The following is a 15117-nucleotide window of genomic DNA, read 5'->3' on the forward strand; positions in this document are numbered from 1 at the left end:
AGGAGACACTGCAGCCCAGACACCTGGATCTGAGTCCCGACTCGTTCACGTCCTAGCGCGGGGACAACAGGCGAGTGACTTGGCCTCCCCATGCCTCAGTCTCCCCATCACTACGGTAGGGGAGGTAAGAATAGTACTCGCCTCAGAGGCTTGCTGGGAGGTTACATTGGTTAATACGGGAAAGCCCTGAGCCCCGTGCTTGCCACATAGTGAGCACCACATGTTTGCTATTCTTGTTGTTACTACTATGGACATACTCAGTGGACCCCTGGTCTCATTGCAGGTGGAGATGGGTCTGGGCAGGTTGGGACAGCCCCGCAGGTAATGCCTGAGCTGCTTAGGCCTAGAGGTCACTCCAAGGAGCCCCACAATCAGCTGTCATGGGGCCAGGCTTGCTCCGCCTCCTCCCTCCCTGGGTATATCAGGGCTGTTCCAGACCCCAGGCTCCGTCTCGGCGAAGGGGGTTGGCGGCACCGGGCACCATGGGGAAGGCAGTGAGTGGGGCCCAGAGTCTGGGGTTGGGGGGATGGAGGCCGGAGGCGGGAGTTCCAGTGGGGTCTGATGCCTCCCCCTCCTTCCATCTGCAGGAGAATTACGAGATGTACTCGGTAGAGCTGGGTCCTGGCCCTGGGGGGGACATGGCAGCCAAGATGAGCAAGAAGAAGGCGGGCAAGGGAGGAGGCAAGAAGAAGGAGAAACTGGAGAACATGAAGAAGGAGATGGAGATCGTGAGCATGGGGCTGGGGGAGCTGGGCGGGGGGCGGTAGGGGCCTGTGAGAGCTGGACAGCGAGTGTCCTGTGCCCTCCACAGAACGACCACCAGCTGTCGGTGGCTGAGCTGGAACAGAAATACCAGACCAGTGCGACAAAGGTGAGCTGGGCACCGAGGAAGGGGCACATGAAGGGGGGGGGGAGAAATGCATTAGAGAGAAGGGGACGGGGCGGAGGGGGGGTAGAGATGGAGCAGGAGAAGCAGAGAGACAGAGACAAGGAGACAGGTAAGAGAGAGAAACAGAGCAGACAAGAGGGGGAGAGAGAGCTGGGCAGAAAGATGAGAGAGACACAGTGGAGGGCAGGGGACAGGGCAGGGGGCAGGGCAGGGGCCAGGATGGACACAGAACCGAGGAGGAACAAGACAGACAGTGGAGGGGGATGGGGGAAGGACACAGAGAGCGTGTGGTGAGAGGAAAGCCCTTAGCGGCCACCGTGACCACCCGCCCTGTCCCCAGGGCCTGTCTGCCAGCCTGGCCGCAGACCTGCTGCTGCGGGACGGGCCCAACGCCCTGAGGCCGCCGCGTGGTACCCCTGAGTATGTCAAGTTCGCCCGGCAGCTGGCAGGTGGTCTGCAGTGCCTCATGTGGGTGGCTGCTGCCATCTGCCTCATTGCCTTTGCCATCCAGGCCAGTGAGGGTGACCTCACCACCGACGACAATGTGAGTGGGAGATATGGGTCACGGGGACCTGGAGGATAGAGGACACTGAGCATGGACTCAGGACGCGAGGGACACAGGGTGGGAAGATGGAGATGTGGGTTACGGGGGGATGCAGACCCTATGACACAGATCATGGGGGACACGGAGAATGTGTCTCAGATATGGGGGACACAGGTGGGGATGCAAAGAGAGAAATGCAATCCTTAAGATATGAGACTGGGAAACAGAGGACATGGAACAGACCAAGGGCACAGGGGACATGGGACTCAGACACGGGACACAAGGGCATAGGGACAAAGGGGACACAAGACTTGACACAGAGCCTGGAGAGACAGAAAACAGACAATGAAGCACAGAGCCAGAGACAGAGGAATTTGAGATGTGGGACAGGAGGTCAGAATGAGGGACACGGGGACTTGGGAACATGTGGCATTGGATGGGGCTTTGAAAGTCATAGGACATGTGACACAGGGTGGGGACCTAGAGGTACTGAGACATGGAGAGACCCTGGGCATAGGGACTTGGACTTTGGAACATGATCGTGGAGTCCACGGAATGTGAAGCATAAGATCGACAGCACAGAAACATGGAAATGGGGACACGAGGGCACACTTTTGAGCATAGGGCACCCAGAGGGTGGCAAATAGATTACAAAAACACAGAACATGAAACTTGGAACATGGGGAATACAGGGCATGGGAACATGAGGAGACAAAGGACAGTGGACACGTGGAGTGCAAGATGCGGACACAGGAAACCGAGCGCGGGGCCATGGGCACAAGTCATAGGACTCGGGGCCACGGGGACTGTAGGATCCAGGACCCAGAGAATATGGGATATAGGGTGACAGGGAACAGTGCATGTGGCTTTCTAGTAGAGCAGGGAAAACCACGGGGGTGACCCCAGGAGCATCGGGATGGGGCAGGGAGCTTCCGTCCCTTCTCATCAACCTGGCCCCCCTCCCGCCTCCACCCAGCTGTACCTGGCACTGGCCCTCATCGCCGTGGTCGTGGTCACCGGCTGCTTTGGCTACTACCAGGAATTTAAGAGCACCAACATCATCGCCAGCTTCAAGAACCTGGTGCCCCAGGTGGGTCCTGCAGCCCGACCACGTCAGGTCCTGACGGTCTGCGCCCGGGGTGCGGGGCAGCCACAGGGAGGCTCCTGGCATGTGTGTGCCCCCCCCTTCCCCGCGCAGGGCCCAACCTGCTCTTCACCTGTGGCCCCGGCTGGCCCCATAGGTTCTCAACGCTTCCCCTTGGCTCCCCTCAGTGTCCCCCTGCACTCAGTGACCTCCACCTCTGCCCCCGGTCCCCCTGACCTCAACCCTGTGCCCCTGCCCCACAGCAAGCAACTGTGATCCGAGACGGGGACAAGTTCCAGATCAACGCAGACCAGCTGGTGGTGGGCGACCTGGTGGAGATGAAAGGCGGGGACCGAGTGCCAGCCGACATCAGGATCCTCCAGGCCCAGGGCTGCAAGGTGGACAACTCCTCGCTGACCGGAGAGTCCGAGCCGCAGACCCGCTCGCCCGAGTGTACACACGAGAGCCCCCTGGAGACGCGCAACATCGCCTTCTTCTCCACCATGTGCCTTGAGGGTCTGTGAGACCCCTGCCCGCCCCCCACCACAATCACGCCGCCTCCACACCCCCCCCACCCCCGTGACTGCCTCCCCTGTCCCTCTTCTGCCGCGTACTGGGCCACACTGCCTCCCCGCCTCCCGTGACCGCCCGCTCTCAGGGCACACTGCCCCCCATCTCCCAGCACTGCTTCAGTTCACACCCTGTGCACACCCCCTGCTGCTGCCCACCTGGCCCTGAGGCGCCCTCTGGCCCCCCTGTAGGCACAGCACAAGGCCTGGTGGTGAACACGGGTGACCGCACCATCATCGGGCGCATTGCGTCGCTGGCTTCGGGAGTAGAAAACGAGAAGACCCCCATCGCTATTGAAATCGAACATTTTGTGGACATCATCGCAGGCCTGGCCATCCTCTTCGGCGCCACGTTTTTTGTGGTGGCCATGTGCATTGGTTACACCTTCCTGCGGGCCATGGTCTTCTTCATGGCCATCGTGGTAGCCTATGTGCCCGAGGGGCTGCTGGCCACTGTCACGGTGAGTGGGGGGGACAGAAGTGCAGATAGCTAAGAGGCTTGTCCATCTGTCCGTCCATTCACCCAGGATGCCTCCATCATCTCTGGCTGTCTACACCCCCCCCACACACACACTTTCCCATCAGCCATCCTCCCAACCCCCCACCTCTCCAGCTATCCATCCGTTCAGCAAACACTCCCCAAGGCTACTCTGGGCCACACCCTATACTGGACACCGAGGACTCCCAGGTAGACAGGCAGCACCCTTGGCCCAAGGAGGCTGAGGTCCAGTGTGGGCAGCCGTCAGCAGTCAGCACCCAGTGAAGACCAGCTCCAGAGGCGGCTCAGAGGAGTTTTGTTTTCTCTGTTTGGTCGTGTTGATAGGAGAACTTAGAGAACCTCAGCTCGGGCCGCGTAATGAGGGGCCTAGCTCCCTTCGGGCAGACTGGGGAGGCATCCCAAGTGGAAAGCACAGACTGGAAACATTGAGGCAAGAAGAGCTGGGGTTTGGCGGAGGAATGCTGTGCACGCAGCGCCTGGCTGGGGCAAAGGCTCCCCGCGCTGTGAGAGAAGGGAAGGAGGACTAGAAGCAAGGATTGGGCCCCTTACCCACGCTACTCACCCCTTCGGGCAGGTCTGCTTGTCCCTGACGGCCAAGCGGCTGGCCAGCAAGAACTGTGTAGTCAAGAACCTGGAAGCCGTGGAGACGCTGGGCTCCACGTCAGTGATCTGCTCAGACAAGACAGGGACCCTGACTCAGAACCGCATGACTGTGTCCCATCTCTGGTTCGACAACCACATCCACACGGCTGACACCACGGAAGACCAGTCAGGTGTGGGGGGGAGGACACGGGGCTGGGGCAGGATCTGGTAGGTGGCTCCGTCCCCAACCAGAGATGGTGTGTGAAGTTGTAGGACTGAGCAGCGCCTGGGTGTGGGGTATCCTAGGAAACTCAATACTGGGTCTGGAGAGAAGGCTCCGCCCTGGCAGGAGAGGTTTGGGTCCCACCCCAGTCTGAGAGGGGACCCTGTCCTGAACCTAGAGGGAGGGGCTCGGTTCCGGTGTGGGAGAGAGCTGCTCCGGGGCTGAGGGCCGCGCGGAACCCCCTCGCGGCCCCAGCCTGGACTCCTGGCCTCCAGGGCAGACGTTTGACCAGTCCTCGGAGACCTGGCGGGCGCTTTGCCGCGTGCTCACCCTGTGCAACCGGGCGGCCTTCAAGTCGGGCCAGGACGCTGTGCCGGTGCCCAAGGTGAGAGCCCGGGGGACTCCGGGGGATCCCAGGAGCCTGGTGCAGCCAGGCCCGCCCCTGACACCCGCCCCCGCTCCCAGCGCATAGTGATCGGGGACGCGTCCGAGACGGCGCTGCTCAAGTTCTCGGAGCTGACCCTCGGCAACGCCATGGGCTACCGCGAGCGCTTCCCCAAAGTCTGCGAGATCCCCTTCAACTCCACCAACAAGTTCCAGGTGAGCCCCGCCGCGCCCGGCCCCGCCCACGGGGAGGGCCCGCCCACCTCAGGGCCCACCCCCACCCAGGGCTGGCCAACCGCGGGGCTTCTCTCTCACTCCCGCCCCCTCCTTCGGCAAACCCTACCCACACCCCGCCCCGCCCACAGCGCTCCTGCGGTCAGGCCACGCCCACAGTCCCTCCCTGGAGGGTCCCTCCCGCCACCTCTTAGGCCTTCCCTGGGGGCAGCCCGCAATCCAGCCCCAGTCCCAGCCCAACTGCGACCCTAATTCTATCCATTCCAGCGCCCAGGCTCCTCACCGCGCCCCTAACCCTCAGCCTCTACCTGGCACCTGCCGGGCCACGCCGTCAGCCCCGCCCTTTTTCCCAGTGCCCCGCCCCCTTGGCCTCGCCCCTAACACCGCCCCCTCCTCGCCCGCAGCTGTCCATCCACACGCTGGAGGACCCGCGCGACCCCCGGCACGTGCTGGTGATGAAGGGCGCCCCCGAGCGCGTGCTGGAGCGCTGTAGCTCCATCCTCATCAAGGGCCAGGAGCTGCCGCTGGACGAGCAATGGCGGGAGGCCTTCCAGACTGCCTACCTTAGCCTGGGGGGCCTGGGGGAACGCGTGCTCGGTGAGCCCCCCAGGGCTCCGGGAGCCCCCACAGTACGCGGTGAACCGGAGGGCGAGGAGGAGCTGGCGCAGACCCTGCCCAGCCTGACGGCCCAGCCCTGACCATGACCCTTCCCTTGCTGGCTGGTAGCTACCTGCCCAGTGCACACACTCACCCTTGACTTTCCCTGCCTGTCTCAGGCCTCACCCCTGTCCATCCTCGATGTCTACCTTGACCCAGCCCTTCCCCGCCTGTCCTCCCCGGGACCTTCCCTATCCTGACTTGACATCCCTTGGGTTTTCCCAGCTCTTGCCCCAACATTGACCTGCCATCGCTTTTACTTCCACCTTGCAATGTCCTCCTCTTGACCCTTTGACCTTACCAGGTCCCTAACTCACCTCAAGACTCCCCTTGTCTTGTCCTGACCTCTGACCTCCCTGAACATTTTGTCCTGACTCCTAAACTTCCTTAGCCCCTGCTGCTACCCTGGAAGGCACAGACCTGTGGTTCCGTTTTGGATCTTTCATCTCACTTGCTGTAGGACTGCTGGCAAGAAATGCCCCCTCTCTAGACCTCAGTTTTCTTGTCTGCAGCACGAGGTTGCTAATAGCCTCACAGGTTGGTTGTGAGGACAGACTCACGTCATGTGAAGGGTTCAGCGCAGGGTCAGGCATCCCCAGGTGCTTGGTGTGAGGGGCCTGGTTATTTTACTCGCAACTTGGCTTTGCGAGGCAAGGGTCTGCCCAGGGCTCCTCTCTGACTTCCCTGTTTTCTGACCAGGTTTCTGTCAGCTGTACCTGAGTGAGAAGGACTACCCGCCTGGCTATGCCTTCGATGTGGAGGCCATGAACTTCCCAACTAGTGGCCTGTGCTTTGCGGGACTTGTATCCATGATAGACCCGCCTCGGGCCACCGTCCCTGATGCTGTGCTCAAGTGCCGCACGGCAGGCATCCGGGTATGCAGCCAGGGAGAGGACGAGCGGGGGTGAGAGCAGAGGACCACAGTATCTGGGGGTGAGGAACCCGGTGACAGGGAACTACCTGAAAGTGGTTTGAACCAAAAGAGGAATGCATGGATTCATGAAACTGAAAAGGTCTGGGGAGATGTAGTGCCAGCTCAGGTATAGCTGGATCTAGGAGTTCATTGTCGTTAGGAATTTGCCTTTCTCCATGTCTCGGTTCTGTTTTTCTCTCTGGTGGCTTTTATTCTCAAGCAGTCCCTCCATTTTGGTGGAGAAAGCTGACCACCCCCAGAAACTCCAACCTACATCCCACCTGTTTAGCTACCCTACAGAAAGAAGAGGGCCTCTTTTGCCATTGTCCCGGATTGGATCACATGTTCTTCTCTGAACCAGTCACTGTGGCTGGGGGGTGGGATACCTTGGTTGGCCAGGGCTGGGCTTACTTGCCCATTCTTGGCCAGAGACCTCGCTTCAACTCTGGGGGAGGGGTATGGTTCCTGAAAGACAAATCAAGAGTTGGGGAGCCAAGGCTGGGCAAGCAACACCCCTGTCCTCCCCATGGTCTCTAAGGCCTATAAGAGCCCAGCCCTGTTACCTTTCTACGCTTGTTCCTTAGCCCCTCACCTCTCATGCTGGCCTTCCCGCTGCTCCTCCAACAGTGCAGGCATGTTCACACCTCAGGGTCTTTAACGTCGGCTGTTCCCGTCGCCAGGAACACACTCTCCTCTCAGCTTTACCAGTTCTCTCACCTCTTTCAGACCTTTGCTCAGATGTCACCTTCTCAACCTTTCCCACCCAACATTTGCCATTCCCCTTACTCAGCTTAATTTCCCACCCTCCTCACATGCGGTGTCATCTATCCCTTTGTTTTGTGCATTGGCCATCTCCCTCCCTAGAGTTTCAGCCCCCTGAGGACAGACGTTTCCATGCTTTGTCCCTGACCTTTCCCAAGCACACGGTGGTTGAATAAGTGAGCGAGTCTATCAGTAGACGTCCAGTGAGGTGGACGGGGAGAGTGGGCTGCTCTGAAGGCATCAAGGGGCTGCGGGTCCCCTCCCCAACAGGTGATCATGGTGACGGGTGATCACCCCATCACGGCCAAGGCCATTGCAGCCAGTGTGGGCATCATTTCGGAGGGCAGCGAGACAGTGGAGGACATCGCCGCCCGCCTCCGGGTGCCCGTGGACCAAGTTAATAGGAAGTAAGCCCCTGCTGCCCCCCCACCCCCGGTTCCTCCCACGCCCCGCAGGCTGATACACCGGCCGCCTCCCTTCCCAGGGATGCCCGCGCCTGCGTCATCAATGGCATGCAGCTGAAGGACATGGACCCGTCCGAGCTGGTGGAGGCGCTGCGGACTCACCCCGAGATGGTGTTTGCTCGTACCAGTCCCCAGCAGAAGCTGGTGATTGTGGAGAGCTGCCAGCGACTGGTACGACTCCGCTGAGGAAGGCGGGGGAGTGGGCCTGGCCGGCCCTGGGCTGGTCTCTCATCGAGCAACCCCCCCCACACACCCCCTCCCTGCAGGGTGCCATCGTGGCCGTGACCGGGGATGGGGTGAACGACTCCCCAGCCCTGAAGAAGGCCGACATCGGCGTGGCCATGGGCATTGCCGGCTCGGACGCTGCCAAAAATGCAGCGGACATGATCCTGCTGGATGACAACTTTGCCTCCATCGTGACAGGCGTGGAGCAGGGTCCGAGCCGGGTCGGGGCCTGGGGGCGGCAGTGTGGGCACAGCCGGAGGTGCGCAGCGAGGAGGCTGAGGTGCCTGCTGTGCCCCCACAGGCCGGCTGATCTTCGATAACCTGAAAAAGTCCATCGCCTACACGCTGACCAAGAACATCCCCGAGCTGACGCCCTACCTCATCTACATCACCGTCAGCGTGCCCCTGCCCCTCGGGTGCATCACCATCCTCTTCATAGAGCTCTGCACCGACATTGTGAGTCCCCGGCCCCGACGTGGACACTCGGGTCGGCATAGACAGATGGACTTGGATAAGGACCCTCAGACCAACAGAGGCATTAGCACACGCACATATCGATCACAGACAGACCTCCCTCAGCAGGCTCGGATGGATAAATGCTGTCAGGCCCCAAGGCAGACAGACAGACAGAAAAAGAACCACAGACACAGGCATAAATGCAGCCAGATGCATGGCCACGTTGACTTTTTTATTCAGCACACTCACCTAGTACCTTCTCTGGGCCAGGTGTGGTAATTTAAGTAAAAAAATTAAGTAAAAATTAATTTATTGAATTTTGTCCTCATAAACACTCTGTGGGAGGGGCTTTATTTATCATCCCCATCTTGCTGATGAGCTAACTGAGGCACAGACAGGGTGAGCGGCTTGTCCCGGGTCACACAACTTAATCAATGACATGCTGGGATTCGAACCCAGGTGGTCAGGTGCCCCAGAGCCTCTGCTCTTGACCAGGACACTCCGCTGCCACTGGGCAGTGGCAAACAGGTGGGGTGGGGGATAGGGAGGACGTGGGCACGGAGACAGATGCAGAGGTAGTGGCAGGGAGAGACAGGACACGGGACGGAAAAGCAGAGATAGTCACAGAGAAAGAGACCAGAGATAGGGACAGAAAAACAGGAGGGAGAGGGAGGGAGGGGGAGAGGGTGGGGGTAGGAGAGGTAAGTGCAGCTGTTCTGATGGAGACGGACAGCAGGTCAGGTGTGGACACAGATGTGGGCTGGGCGTGGCAGTCCGTGCTGTCCGGGCAGGTGTGCCTGCGTGGTCACCTGCCTCCTGACCTCAGTGCTGTCTCTGTTCATGGGGGGGAGTGAGGGGACTGCTGGGGGAAGGGGGGGACCCCAGTCCCTAGGGGACAGGCAAACGTTTAACCCTGGCTCCCTCCGCCCCTGGCCAGTTCCCGTCGGTGTCCCTGGCATATGAGAAGGCGGAGAGTGACATCATGCATCTGCGCCCACGGAACCCAAAGCGAGACCGGTTGGTCAACGAGCCCCTGGCTGCCTACTCCTACTTCCAGATCGGTGAGCGCCCTTGGGGCCAGGGCCCTGGCTTGTTCTGGATCCTGGGGTCGGCATTTGATCCTGGGTGGCTGTTCTCCGAGTCCGTGTCTGCCATGCTCTCCGTGTCCCTTCTTTGTCTCTGGCCCTGTCTCTGGGTGTGTCTCTGTCTCTCTGTGCCTTGTCTCTTGCATCCCTATTGATCTCTCTTGGGATCCTTGTCTCTGTGTCTCTCTGTGTCCGTCACTCAGTATCTGTGTCCTTGACCTTCTCTCTGTGTGTCCCTGTCCTTCCATGTCCTTCTCTCTCTCCACGGTCCTGTGTATGTCTCCATCTCTGTCTCCCCATGTCACCTTGCCTCTCTCCCAGGTGCCATCCAGTCATTTGCTGGCTTCACGGACTACTTCACGGCCATGGCCCAGGAGGGCTGGTTCCCGTTGCTGTGTGTGGGGCTGCGGCCGTACTGGGAGAACCACCACCTACAGGATCTGCAGGACAGCTACGGCCAGGAGTGGGTGAGCCCCTGCCCCACCCCATCCCCCATCGTCCACATGTGACTTAACCGGAGCATCCCAGATACCCAGACTCTGCCCATCCTGGGGCCTGTCCCACCGCCACCTCAGCTCCAAACTCCTGCTGCAGACGGTGCCCTCCCTGCCCGGCAGAAGCACATCATCTCCAGGGTGGAACCACCGCCCGATTCTGTTACTCTGACTGGTCAGGATATTCCCCTTAAACACTTCCTGTCACAGTTAAGTATGTGGACGTCGGAGCCAGGCTGCCTAGATTCATGGTCTGCCACTATCCGTCACGAGCTGTGTGGCCCTGGGCTAGTAGCGTTGCCTCTCCGTGCCTCAGTTTCCCCATCTATAAGTTGAGATGCTGTCTGCTTTGGCGCCTTCAGAGTGCGGTCCTGAGACCAGCAGCATCACCTGGGAACTTGTTCGAAGTGCAAGTCCTCAGTCCCCACCTGGGTGGGGCCTGGAAGTCTGTGTTTAGCTGGCCCTTCTGAGGATTCTGGGGATACTGAGGTTTGGGCAGCACCGGTCTTCCTCCCAGGGTGACTGGGGGGATTCAGAGCGACAAAACATGTGAAACCCTTGGGACCTGAAGCATAGCGAGTGTTCCTCGCAATTAGGTATTATAAACCGTCACGTTGAGGAAATGGCCTGAATAGTGGTTGCTCCTTTTAAATGGGGCATGGGCCTCGCCCCACAAAGGCCCCTCTGGCCCACTCCTCTCATTTTTGCCATCTGCCCGGGCCCTGGAGCCGGTGGACTTTGCAAATTCTGCCCTAGGAGTCCGACTCCCTTTCCGCAGGTGCCTTGTGGCTGTGCGGGAAACGCCAGATCCCTCCTCAGCATGGAAGCAGGCCCGGTGTTGACATCTAATTGCTGCAGGGCCAAGATTTCCAGGCCCCGCATTCCCGGGTCCTGCATGCCTGGCAGATGGCGTATGTGAGGGGTTCGTGGCCCCCGGGCCCCCGAGGGCCTGGCTGGCTGCAGAGGCTCTCCGTCTGGGCTCAGGCTGCTTTCGTCCCCCTCTGGCCCGCAGACGTTCGGGCAGCGCCTGTACCAGCAGTACACCTGCTACACCGTGTTCTTCATCAGCATCGAGATGTGCCAGATCGCTGACGTCCTCATCCGCAAGACACGCCGCCTGTCTGCCTTCCAGCAGGGCTTCTTCAGGTGTCCCCAGCTGCCCTCCACCCCCGCCCCAGCCCTGGCTCCAGCTCCTGACTGGGGCTCACTGCCGCCAGCCGACGGCAGCCCCCATGTGTGCATGTGCCAGCCGCCAGGCACTACCGTTCCTCCTCTGCAGCTGGCCCCTAGCTCCCACCACGTGCCCCCCACCCGGCCCCTCCGTCCCGGCCACCAAATGGGGGGTGTGACAGGCCCCACGTCCACTGTTGAAGCATCTCCCTGCTGATGAGGACATCTGACCTCCCTTGACCCAGCACCCTGCTCCCATCTGGTCCCCAGCTCCTCATGGCCTGTCTTTGTCCTAAACCCGCCAGTCTGAGCCTGTCCCACCCTGCCCACCCGCAGGAACAGGATCCTGGTGATCGCCATCGTGTTCCAGGTCTGCATCGGCTGCTTCCTGTGCTACTGCCCCGGAATGCCCAACATCTTCAACTTCATGCCCATTCGGTGAGGGGCTGGGAGCTGTGAGTAGAGGGACGGGCACAGGGACAGACTCGAGGGTAGCCTTCACCTTGCCACCTTGCCTGTGCCTTCAGGTACCAGTGGTGGCTGGTGCCCATGCCCTTTGGCCTCCTCATCTTCGTCTATGATGAGATTCGGAAACTTGGAGTTCGCTGTTGCCCAGGGAGTGAGTGTGGAGACTGGGCGCCTGGAGTGGGGTGGGGGCTGGAACAGCCTCAGAACACCTGCCCTGACCTTTGACCTCCGAGCCCTTGACCCTCCATATCAAGCCTCCATTGATCCATACCTCTGAGCCCCTGGTGCCCAGGCCCTGACCCACAACCCCCCAGCACTGAGTCCCCTTTCTCTCTCTCCCAGGCTGGTGGGATCAGGAGCTCTACTATTAGAGGGACCATCCCTGCACCCCCCGCAGCAGAGGTGGGGGGCATGGGACCCGCTAGGCCGCCACTGGAACATCGAAGCGACCAGGAGCCCTGGCACCTGTGTCAGCTCCTGCAGCCCACGGCGCCCCGACCTTGGAGGGCCCTCCCCACTCCCCTTCCCCATCCACAGAGAGCCCACCCCGTCAGGGCGGTCCCTGGGCCAGGTCCTGGTCCGAAGAGTGGGGAGCGGGGGTGTTGGCAGGGGTGGGGCGCTGGCTGTTCCTGTGAGGCCGGTCTGCACTCGGGGTGCCCAGAGGGCTCCCCGGGGTACTGCTTCAATATACACCTGTGCCGCGTGATAGTAATAAACCAGCTACACTGATGACGCCTTTGTTTGGTGCCGGGTGCTGTCCTGAGGGGTTTTCCCTGATGCCCTTTGACCTCGCAGTCCTCGGGCTCAGGAGCTATCTGTGCAGGCCTGTGTCTCGGGGCTCCTGGAGCACAGCCCAGTGCATCCTAGGTACTCGGGGGGAAGCGTCCCTCAGGGGACTGAGCTCCCATTCCTTTGCCTACGGTGACTGTGGTGACTGTGCTTACGGTCGTGCTGGACTGGGCCACGGTCACCCAGGAGCGGTGCTGTCGCCAGTCCCCTTGCCTAGACTCCACCTCTGGGCTCTCTCCCTGCCGCGTGCTCGCCTTCTCCCCTCAGGGTGTCAAGATCTCTCCTACCTCTAGCAGCCCCGCACGCTGCCTCCCCCCTCACGGGTATCTCACTTGGTTCCACTTGCTCACTCTCTGCTGCTGCTTCGGTGGGGCCGACTCTGGAGGCTGAAGTCCCAAGTCCTCCCCTCACACCCATCTCTCCAGCTGCTGGCAACTGCCTTGACACTCCCCCTACCTCCGCACACCCCACCCCTTCCTCAGCATGCGCCTCTGTGATGGGACCCCAGGCTTCTCCCCCTCCTCACCACAGCCCCCCACGGCCTCCGTTCTGCCTCTGCAGTGGCTCCCACATCTGTCTCTGGCTGCCCCACCCTGCAGAGCCCCAGGGATCCCCAGTAGCCTCTACATCATCCTCCAAACCCACTCCCTTCCACTGTCCCATCAGTGTGTTTCCTTCTCCCTGGGCAACGTGGTGAGCCCTGGACTCCCTGTCCTTCCCCGCCCCCAGCGCCTCCGGCTCACGAGCCATCTTACTCCAACCAACTCTTATTTCACTGGAAAAGCCAGGCCTGCTCTCTGACCTCAAGGCCTTTACACAGGCTTTGCCACCTTTTTCCCTCTTGTCCCAGTAGCTCATTCTTTAGGTCTCAGCTCACATCTCTCTTCCAGGGAGCCCATTCTGCCCCCCAGCCCATTTCCCCAGCACAGCCCTGAGCTCCCCCCACTTCACCCTCAACCACTCTGGTCTCCCTGAGCCCCATAGAAGCTGGGATTATTCCACATAGTTGGCCACCATCAGGGATTCGGGATGGGAGTCCCTGCTCAGCAAAATAGTTGAGGTCATTTCTGCAACCTTCACCTGTCCCCATACTCCTCTGAAGCTAGGTGGGACATGGGATGGAGGTGTGGGAGAGCAATCCTATCCCAGATTCACCTGGGCTGGGAGAGTGCCCATATACTCTGTGACCAATCAATCACTTGCTCCCCACCCTGCCCCAAGACACCCATGGACCTTCTGGACTAGGGGCAATGAAAAGGGGGCAGGGCTAGGTGGCGGCTGCCCCACCTGAGAGTAAACTCCCCCTTGGAACACACCAAGATTCCTAGCACGGCTGTGTTTAGTGCTTTCCTAGTCCAGAGTCAAGCAACATTATGGCAGCACCTGACAGCCTAGAGGGAAGAAGGGGGCACTGACTCTATCCCCACCTTGGGAGATCCCAGTGGGAATACTCACGGGGGCTGGGGAGCACCCTCCTGGGTGGGCAGGATTTGCATCAAGGTGGAGCATAAACATGACATTCAAAGCCCTGCTTGGGGAGGGGGAGGGAATGGGGCAGGTGGCTGGCTCCACAAGGACAGGGCAGGGCTGGGGTGGCATGGGGGGAGGAAGATGGAGAGCACATGAACTTGACTGGCTGAACTGTGAGCTGGGAGGCTCCTCACCCACTCCAGTCCTTGGAATGTGCATTTTCCTCCACCCCCCCAGATGCTGCCCCAAGGACACAGCTTTGAAATAACGGTGTGGCATTAGATGGCCTATGTCACTGAACCCAGTTAAGACCCTGATCTAAACTTTCAAGATTTGGTAGATGGGTGCAGAGATCTAATCTTGCAACCCAAAGATAAGCCTTGAAAAGTTTCCTTGCTTAAGGTTGTCACCTACCAACTTGAAAAGGCCACCTGTCTCCTTTCTGCCCTCTGCATAATGGGGGCGGTTTCTGATTGCACTTGAGAAGCTCCCAAGGAGTTAGTGAAACAAGACATAGGGAGGGGGGAATCCAGGAGAACATTCGAGTTGGTGGGCTCGGCTACTGTGCTGGTTGGCTGCAGCAGTTTCTGCACTCCACCCTGAGCAGGCTCCAGCCAGGATTTGATGTGAGAGCTACAGTAGCAAACCAAAGCACCCAAGAGCTCAGAATCATAAAAGTCTGTCCTCAAGAGCAACACCCGAAGTTCAGGTGGTTGGACTGTTCAGTGTGCAACGGGGAGTCCTAGGTGGTTGTACATGGGGAGCGTGCACTAATAAAGCTGGGATTTCAGACAGATTCCCTCGGCTGCCATAGGAAGAGTGGATCATGAGGGGAGATTAGGGCTGAGAGCCTAGGAGGGCAGCAGCCAGGGAAGGGTGAGGAAAAGCCTCCCAGAACTGTATTCTTGGCTTCTAGCTGCCTTCTACCACCTGTTCCCCGAGGGCCCTGGTCTTTGCAACTGTTCAAAGACTGTCTACTCCAGCCATGTCTATCCTGGGAAAATGAAGAGCAGGGAACTGCTGCGGAACACAGAACAAACCAGCACCGGCCAGTTTCCCCGCCTGCCTACCTGGCTTCAAAGCCAGAATGAGGGCCTCTAGAACCCAGGGAGCGTGGTATCAGTAGATAGTTCCAGAAAGAGATGGAGGCAGAACC

The 15117-nt window shown here is 60.0% G+C and overlaps 1 protein-coding gene across 1 annotated transcript; it reads left to right on the plus strand.

Annotated features, from left to right (window-relative positions):
• The first annotated feature begins 482 nt into the window (after window positions 1–482).
• On the plus strand, window positions 483–12384 carry ATP4A (ATPase H+/K+ transporting subunit alpha). The gene is made up of 22 exons (XM_041734715.1): window positions 483–494; window positions 588–728; window positions 812–871; window positions 1230–1433; window positions 2410–2523; window positions 2781–3033; window positions 3279–3547; window positions 4160–4358; window positions 4666–4775; window positions 4856–4990; window positions 5413–5605; window positions 6365–6540; window positions 7611–7747; window positions 7825–7975; window positions 8071–8239; window positions 8331–8485; window positions 9423–9546; window positions 9892–10037; window positions 11077–11210; window positions 11571–11672; window positions 11762–11853; window positions 12045–12384. The coding sequence occupies exons 1-22, from the start codon at window positions 483–485 to the stop codon at window positions 12071–12073; spliced, it is 3105 nt and encodes a 1034-aa protein (XP_041590649.1). The 3' UTR covers window positions 12074–12384.
• Window positions 12385–15117: the final 2733 nt, after the last annotated feature.

The sequence above is a fragment of the Vulpes lagopus genome, chromosome 2 (assembly GCF_018345385.1).
Source record: "Vulpes lagopus strain Blue_001 chromosome 2, ASM1834538v1, whole genome shotgun sequence".
NCBI lineage: Eukaryota > Metazoa > Chordata > Mammalia > Carnivora > Canidae > Vulpes > Vulpes lagopus.